The sequence below is a fragment of the Prunus mume genome, linkage group LG5, assembly GCF_029339155.1.
Source record: "Prunus mume cultivar Tortuosa linkage group LG5, ASM2933915v1, whole genome shotgun sequence".
In the NCBI taxonomy this organism is placed as follows: Eukaryota; Viridiplantae; Streptophyta; class Magnoliopsida; order Rosales; family Rosaceae; genus Prunus; species Prunus mume.
The window spans coordinates 10,759,851-10,769,270 of NC_142702.1; the positions used below are offsets into that span (position 1 = coordinate 10,759,851).

Consider the following 9,420-nt stretch of genomic DNA (forward strand, 5'->3'; position numbering starts at 1 on the left):
TAGCATGTGCTCTGCAAAAGATTGATCTTGAACTTCTACTTTGTTTCCTAGAGGGCCAGTCACTGCCTGTTGAAGCAAAGAACACATAACATCAAGTTTTGCAGCAATCTCATTATTAGTACTTACCTCAGAGACCACAGCTTTCATAGGAGCTCCTCTTCCTTTATTGTGGCTCCATTGTTGAGAGTTAGCACTCAAAGATTCAAAGAGAGTAAAAGCTTCATCTGTTGTTTTGTTCATCAGTCCTTCTCCACTTGTTGCATCTACCATCATCCTTTCGGAATCAAGCAAACCTTCATAGAAAGATTGCATTTGCATCCAACTCTCTATGTTGTGGTGTGGGCAAGAACCTTATCATCTCCTTGTACCTCTCCCAACATTCATGAAAAGCTTCTCCTTCCTTTTGTGTGAAACCAAGGATTTCCTTTCTAATCTTGTTAGTCTTTTGAGCCGGAAAGAATTTCTGCAAAAACTTATTAGAAAGCTCATCCCAAGTACGAATTGAAGCATTAGGCAAAGAGTATAACCAAGACTTAGCCTTATCTTTTAAACTGAATGGGAATAGCCTCATCTTAATCTGCTCATCATCAAGGCCATGAATTTTGATGGTAGCACATATTTCAAAGAATTGCTTAATATGCATGTAAGGATCCTCAGTGGTATTACCATAATAAGTTGGAAGAAGATGAATCATACCACTTTTAAGCTCAAACCTGTCAACTGTGAGTTGAGGATAGACGATGCACGAAGGTTGATCGGTGACTTTGGGAATGGAAAACTCACGCAGGGGTTTCCGAGGTTGGACAACAAGCGCACCACCTCCTTCAACATTATTGTTGGTGTTCGGAATCTCTGCCATCGTGCTTGAACCTTCAGATTCGGAACTTTTAGAATCAGCGCTTGAAGAACTATAATTCCTCCTCAAACCAGCACGTACAGCAGCGGTTCTTGGTGAAAGTGGCTCAGGTGAACTTTGCTCTTGGTCAGATTCGGACATGCACACACCAAGGAACTCAATTCAGTGCTTTCAATGGAGATAACAACTAAATACAAAAACTGAATACTAAAAGAAAAACCAACGAAAAGAAACAAATGAAACAACCAAAAACAAAACAATCAAAGTAATCTAACTATAGCACCAACGTTACCGGTTCCCCGGCAACGGCGCCAAAAACTTGTTGATTCAATTCCTAACAACTAAAATGAGTTATTAAAAACAGCAACTTTAATTCTCGCAAGTGCACGAACCGTTTATAGTATAGCTTATGTAAATACGAGGTCGATCCCACAGAGAATGGTAACTTGGTTCCAAGTTAAATTACTTAGAATGCTAGAAAAACATAGAACAAATAAAATGACTAACTAGCTAAAGGCAAGGTCGAATTCAACAATGCCTCTTGCTAATTACTCAAGGTCTAGGATAGAATCCTAGCACCACACACGCACTCGAAATGGGGGGTTTTGTTGTTGAAATGAAAAGAAGAACGTGAAATGAAAGTGCTCGAAAGTAAACACTGGTAGCAAAAAAGTTGTGAAACAAAGATTGAGAGGTGTTAGAGCCTTGGAATCTACCACTAGTCTTCCTATCCAAGTTATGAATGCATAGAAATTGACTCAAGCTTTATCAACAATAGATTATCACTTACAAGCCTATGGTATCTAGGTGCAGGATGCATGATTCTCCTCAGGCATGTGATTATGCATGGTATCTACAAAACACGTGATCTCTAATATGCAACCTAAGCGTGGTATCTACTTAGAATAAAGCATACAAGAGTCATTAAGCTCCTTGAGAATATGATAATCACACAAGTCCTAGAACATGGTATCTGTCCTAGTCAACCTATGATTATTAACCCCTTTAATGATTCTTAGGCCATTCATGTGTTGCTTGTGAAAGGAGAGTAGAATTGGTGAATCTAAACCCCTTCCCAACCTGTGCTAGATGCATAAAATCTTAGTTAGCTACTCCAAGAAAACATACATCAAGCACATAATAAACTAGAGATTAACAACTTGGTAATGAAAGCAAGGAAATCAATTAACTATAAAATCATCCATAACATTGAATATTCATAACTAGGGCTTCATCCTAAGCCCTAACTAAATGGATTAGTTAAACATAACTATGAATACAGAAAATAAGAAATACATAGATAGGATAAAGAGAGGAGAAGAACTAGATGATGGCAGCAAGGAATTCCCAGGACAGCTCCAAGCTCTCTTCTTCTCTCTTTGTGGTGAATCTGAATTTGTGTATGAGAGTAATGGGTGAAGTGAAATTGTGTATCTGACTCTCTATATCCTTGAATGAGTGTGCAGCCCTCTATTTATAGAGTGCAATTTCGTCCTCCCCTTTGGATGGTGAAGCACACCTCTCTTAGCTGCTCCCAACTGCTCCCTTCTGCCCATGCTTGCCAACTGCTCCAGCTGCCAAATACATGCTTTGGTATGGTTTTTTTATGGAAAGCTTGACTTTTGTCCATCTTTCTGAGTTCTTGAGCTGATTTGACTCCCATGTATGGCTGCCAATGCTGAGCACATGGCTCTAGGGATGTAGATGTGATGGCAGCCAATCATGACATTTCTGTGAACTTGGTTCAGTCTTTGACGTGCTAAGGGCTCCAGATTTATCCAATTGGGCTGAAATTTGGATATGTTATAATAGACACCCATTGGAACAACTTCTATCAAGGATGTCTCCTCATCCGACCTGTGTAAGTTGCTAAAATGAGGCCTGCAAGATGACCTACGAAACTGGATTGACAAGGAGTGTGGCCCAAATTGGGTTTGTCTTTAAGCCCATATTCCTCTTATCCCAATCAGCCCTTAACAAGCATGGATTGCATCAAATGTGATCTCTTGCTGTCTTAACCTACAAAACACACAAACATAGGTAAGAGACTCAAAATAAAGAGAAGCTAAACAAAATTACTAAGCAAAGAAGGCATGCAAATGTGTGAAATTATGACCTTATCAGCAACAAAGGATATCGAATCTCTTGTTAGGGTTTTCTGGATTTTTTGTATGAAATGGTATTTACAATGTTTTTCTATGAAATTGTATTAAGAATGTTTTTTTATGAAATTGTATTAACAATATACTTCTATAGCATGATATTAACAATATACTTTTATAGCATAGTATTAACAATGCACTTTTATGACATGGTATTAACAATGTACTTTTATGACATGGTATTAACAATGTACTTCTATGATATTTGATGGAGAATGAAGGGTCGTGGGGACAGGTTTTCATGATTTTTTTTATCTTTTTTATTTTAAGTTTGGGTTTTTTCAAAAAAAATATAATATGGGCTCACTGGGCTTGTTTTGGGTTATTTTGGGAATTTTGTGTTGGGCTTGTTTTAAGTTAATCAATGGCAGAGATGTAATTTATATGAACTTCAATACTAATTTCATATGTAGTAAATGGTTTTTGGGTGTGTTTCTAAAGTGCATTCTATGTAGGGTTTTTTTTTTTATAATTACAGTCTTTATTTTGGGTATATTACTAAAGCTCACTTTTTTTTTTCCTTTTTTTTTTTATAGTTTTAGATGAACTGAAAGATGGTATTATATGCATGTATATGCGTATATGGTGGCATAACCATTTGATCCCTTATATGTTTTTTATGTAAGGGTCGGATTTTTTGGTTTTAAAGTATTATTTTTGTTTTTAATAGTTAAATTAAGTTTTTTAAAAGATAATTTTTAATTTTTTGCTTCATACGTGGCACTTAGTTTAGCAAAATAGTGGGTCCTATTAGTGCCACATCATCATTTTTAACAGACTTGACGGTAAGGGGCAAAGTGAGACACAAAACATCGATCAAAGGGGCAAAGTGAGTCACTTTAACTTTAAAGGGGATAAGTGAGAATTGACCAATACTTCAAGGGGCACTGTAGCAGTTAAGCCTAGATATAATTCCAATTGCAGAAGACCAAATTTCGAGAGTCTCCAACATCTCTGAAATCTAGTACACTTTCTTACCAAAAGTATCTCGATATCTAATATTCTGGATAAATAGCCATTAAATTAATCTTCTTCCAAAATTCTTGACAAGAAGAACAACCATTCTTGAAATGGTGGAACCTGTTAGTATCCCTGACGATGATTTCCTTCCCTGTACAAGATGATGCAATCTTCATAAAAGAATGGCAATCACCACAAATCCTAAGATTCTTCATGATCCTGATAGATGCATTTGAAGGTAAGCACATCAACCCCAGAGTAAGAGCAAGTTTCTCACTGTGGTGCCTCAAAGGTTCATGTTTTCTGTTCTCTCCCATATAATGAAGGTCATGTTCAGTCTCAGCCGTGTAGCCCATAATCTTCAACTCTTCGATCAAACAGTCCAATTTTGAGTATATCCCAGCAATTCTAACATGCGAAACTCTCCAACCATTATTGAGTGAACTTTGTCCTTGATTTCAATCCAACTCTTCCCTCTCTCCTTCTTCAACTCACTTTCTTTAAGAAGTTTCCTTGTTCTCGCAACTTCATCCCATTTCTTATTTGCTGCATAAATGTTTGACAGCAGAAATATGGTTTCCGGCATTATTAGGTTCTATCTCAGACAAATGCTTAGCTGCTACCTCAGCCAAGTGAAGTTTTCCATGGATCCTAAAAGAAGCCAACAGTGAATCCCACATGGAAGCAGTAGCAACAAATGGAATTTCCTCTATCAAATTATAGACTTCAAACAACAATCCTGACCAACCAAAAAGATCAACCATGCATGTATAGTGAACAGTAGGTGACGCATTGTGTTCTGTTATCATGAGGTTGAAGTATTTCCTTCCACTTTCAATCAATCCCATATGACTACAAGCAGTTAATACAGAAACATATGTTACTTCACTTGGGAACCTACCCATCTGCTGCATTTTCTCAAATAAGATCATCACCTCTAGGGAGCAAGCATGTCTAGCAAACCCAGAAATCATGGTATTCCATAACACAATGTTTGTCTCATCCATACCTCAAAACACATAGTAAGCTTCTTTAATGCTACCACATTTTGCATACATGTCTATAAGAGAGGAAACAATAAATATATTCAAACCAAATCCAGTTTTACATAACACGGCATGCACCTGCTTCCCTTCAATAAAAGCTGCCAGACCTGCACAAGCACAAATAGCAGAAGAAATTGTAAACTGGTTTTGCTATAACCCCATCATTTTAGCTCTAAGGAAGAACATCAAAGCCTCCTCATAAAGCCCATTTTGCACATACCCGGCTACCATCGAACTCCAAGTAACCTCACTCCTCTCTGGCAGAGACACTAACACACAGCTTGCATCCTATATCAAACCAAACTTTGCATAAACGTCAAGCAATGCAATTCCCACATAGACATTTAAATTCATTGCTAACTCAACAGCAAGAGCGTGCAGTTGTTTATACTAAAAAACAGCACATTTCATTGCACAACCACAAAGAACACTCGAAACAGTGAATTCATTAAAATGGTTTCCTTCTCTTCGCATCTACAAGAAAAGACCAAGACCTTTCTGTTCCTCCCCATTCTGGGTAAGTGACCCAATCATCGTGTTTCATGAAACTAAGCTTCTTTCAGGCATTTCATCAAAAACTTTGCCAGCACAATCAACTAAACCGCATTTAGAATACATTTTGATGAGTATGTTAGATGTTAAAGTGCCTGCTTGCAATCCAACACGTATGATCTGTCCATGGCAGGCCTTACCTTCCATGGCTGCACCTGTTCTTGCACAGCTTTGCAACATATGATGCAGAAGTGGAGTATAAGTGTCCCTTGTCTCCACCAAAACAAGGCATTCTTGGTGTCTAGGTCTGTCAGCTCTAGCGCCCTTGGCGATGGCTGAGAACTTTCTGTGATAGTTTTGAGCGGTGTTATAGATTCCCTCCTTGTTTCTTCTCAAGGTTTTCATATTAGCGCTTGCATTGCAATCTGCAACATGGTAAAAGCTTTAGAAATATGGAAATAATCGTATTCTATAGCAGAGGCTCAAACAAGGACCCCAAAGGCCCAACCCAAGCGTAGCTTGGGCTCGATGGCTTGTTTTCTTTTTCAAGAATGTACGGGCTCAATTGTCAAGAACATTCTAATTAATTTCGAGAATAATTAAATAGTATTAAATTATTTATATTATATTAAATTACTTTAAGATTTAAATTTAAATAATTAATTTACCAAACTTTATTATGTTTCTTTGACTGATTCAAGTAACATTTTTGCAGCATTTATCTTTCTGCATTGAGGTCACTATGTTTTACACTATGTTCTGCTTAATTGGGGAGATTTTTTAATTTGTATTTCCTACATTCAATTGATGTTGTTGAACTTCTGAAACCTTTCATTTCTATTTGAACCTATTTGGGTCTGGTCGAGTACTTAGATTAGTTAGGGTTGAGTTTTTTATGCTCCTGTGTTTGTTAAACATAAATATGATGTTACTATGTAAATATGTTAAGTAAATTCTTTGTTTTAGTTTTCCACTGCTAATTAAAAAATCTAATCCAACTCGGTTCCTTAACAACAAAGAGGACTTATCATATCTTAAAAATGCTTGAAAATACTAGTAAAAAAATAATCAACTGGCATGGATATTGGTGTCCACAAATGAGTTTGTACTGACAGTTTTGGTGTCCAATTTAGTGTCTAATATACTCTAAGCACCAAAAGTGCCAATACAAACTTTTTTTCGTGACCCCTTTTGTGTACACTAATGACCAATATCTATTGATCCTAAATACGATATTTTGATTATTTTGTGTCATATTATCAGGATTCTCGAGGCATGTGTTGATGTCACATGTTTGAATTCTGGATTGGGACAGAAAAAATGTCCTCAAATTTGAAGAGGCCGAATTCAGTTTAAGTAAAAAGTACATCTCCATGCACTTTTTGGGAATGGAACAAATATATATTTTCGTATAGTTTTAGATTAAAATTGAAACGAAAAGGAAACAAAACATTAATGTAGATTGATATAAGGTTTTAATTAGTTGGATATACTATTGGATATAATGGTTCCGGTGATGAGAGGGGATTCTTAAATATTACGCTTGAAACTCAAATTTCAAATCCCAAGTTTTGAGTGCCCCCAATGCAGAAAATAATATAAATGCAGAGACACCATGTTTATTCCAATAGTCTCAAAACTGGTTTTTTAGATCCCCACCAAAGATGCTCTTATATACTGGAAACTTGGCACAACTAGGTCCAACAATCATGCATGCGACTCTGAGTTTTGACTTACAGATAAGTGATTTCAAATTCAAATACCCATGACACTTTAATTGTATTTAAAAATCCAAATTTGCGTGAGAAACCCTCCTCCTTGTAACTATCAATTGTATTTAAAAATCCAAAAAACGTGGACTTGATGAATTCTCTTGACACTGAATGCCATAGATTGTAACAGGATCGACATATATTGTCATATCGATGTGGCTCCGAGCAAAATGGGAGGCACAGAAGAATCTGGAAATCACCTAGCTCACAAGCCCAGTGGACCACACGGCCTTCCTTTTGTGTTTGAATGTGACTTGCCTTATCATGAATTTTGGAGCCCCACTTACTCCAATTGGTTTGATATGTTTTTTGTCTTTGAAAGCCTCCCTTTCGATATAAATATGATAAGTCGGCCATATCTTAACTAAATGAAAGCTGGAACAATAAAGTGTGTACGTGCCAAATAATAATATACCATCCTCAACTTAAATGCATTACCAAAAAAAAAAAAAAAAGTAAATTTAAGTTTTAGCCACAAAAAAATTTTCACTTTTGGAAAAAGTCAAAATTTTTCCAAAAAAAACAGAAAAACTCTCAACTTTTAAACCAAATACATGCAAATGTAAAGGATTCCTTAATAAATCCAAAAATAATATAAGGGCCTTTTTTTCCATTTTGCTTCTTTTAAAAATATTTCTCTCCTTGGCCTTTTCCAAAATGTCCCCAAAAAAAAGTTGTCATTTGCAATGAATTTTTTATAAGGAACTGCAAATATCCTTTTAAAAAAAAACACTATTTCCAACAACAGAGTACAATATGTCAGAAATATATCAAAGAGGTGTTTACAAATTTCAACACCCAAATTACCCTTGGAAAAGAGTTTCTTCGTTGTCAGAAATAGTTTTTTTTTTTTTTTGCAGGAAAAATTGGCGCCACTTTATTTACGACCAAACTGATCCTTGTCAGTACTAGTTGTGCTTTGCTCCGACGGCATGTTCACGTTGTCGGAAAATCATAGCCATTTCCGAGAGATTAGAAGTCTTCATAAATGATTATCTATTTATGAGGGCAATCAGTAGCTCTCGTAAAAGGATGTCTATTTGCTAGGGGGTCTAGTGATTGTCGCAAAAGATTATCTATTATCCAATTTATACTTTTCCACCATTGAAATGTTTTTTTTTCTTAATAATAATATTATTATTATCATCATCATCATTGAATGTTATACGTATTTACTTTCTTTGTATTAACAATAAAAAGGGCTTTCAAACTTTGACAAATTTTCACAATTTGAAAAGATTAATACTACTAAAAAATGATTGATTGGTGTAATGTGTGTTTACTTTATATTTGTTTTTATATACTAATTACTAAAGTTAAACCTAAATGAGATTTAAAGTCTCATTTCAAGAAACTATAATATGCACATGTTATTTTTTATAAATGTTGACGACCATATACGAGAAAGCTTAGAAATCTAGTGTTGTACAAATAAATTTCGAGGAGAATATTTGCAGAAGATCCTCTTCTCTCTCGATAGTCATCTTCCTCGAACCTTGTAAAATGAATGGCGGTCAATGGAGAACACCTGGGGAGTGTTGGTTAAAGCCATCTGATGCCTACGTCACTAAAATGTTCTCAGAGAGATTTAGATTTAACTGAAAGGATGAAGCTTTCCTTTACGTGAGAGGAGGAGGCGCGGAGTTGAGAGTGGGATGACGACGCAGAGCCATGAGAGAGGCGTGAATTTTTGGTATTTTTGCTAGGTTTTCAGAATTACCTCATGTGTTGTGTGATGATATCTTTATATAGAGTCTCCATCTTTGGTAGGGTTTGTGGAGAATAATTCCCTATTGATGGGAATTATTCTTTTCCATAAATAGAATGAGAGGATAATATCAATGAGAATTGGTAGAAATCGAATACTTGATTTAGAGAGATGTTCATATCTTAAATGAGGATAATTGGCTAATTAAATAGGATTTAAGTAGCACAATTATTTTACCTAAAGAATATTTGTAATAACACGATCCTAAATTAATATTTAATTATTCAAGTATTCAAGTAAAAGACAATTTTACCCCTGAGAATATTTTAATGGGTTTAAAAGTTAACTTTTTGTTCGGGAAAGAATTTAGGAATTTTATTAGTACCGTTGTGTAGAGCTCATCGATATGAGCTCGTAGACATGT

General features: G+C 35.7%; 1 protein-coding gene and 1 non-coding gene across 2 annotated transcripts; one reads left to right on the plus strand and one right to left on the minus strand.

Moving 5' to 3' along the window:
- Positions 1–328: 328 nt before the first annotated feature.
- Positions 329–436, plus strand: LOC148916899 (small nucleolar RNA R71). Its single transcript, XR_016127546.1, has one exon. It is a non-coding gene; the product is annotated as a small nucleolar RNA R71 (small nucleolar RNA).
- A 3,447-nt stretch (positions 437–3,883) lies between these two features.
- LOC103331002 (Pentatricopeptide repeat (PPR) superfamily protein) lies at positions 3,884–6,049 on the minus strand. The gene is given in 3 exon segments (XM_008233612.3): positions 3,884–4,399; positions 4,402–4,552; positions 4,554–6,049. Coding segments are annotated over 3 exon segments (1,905 nt in total). The 5' UTR covers positions 5,922–6,049; the 3' UTR covers positions 3,884–4,013.
- Positions 6,050–9,420: the final 3,371 nt, after the last annotated feature.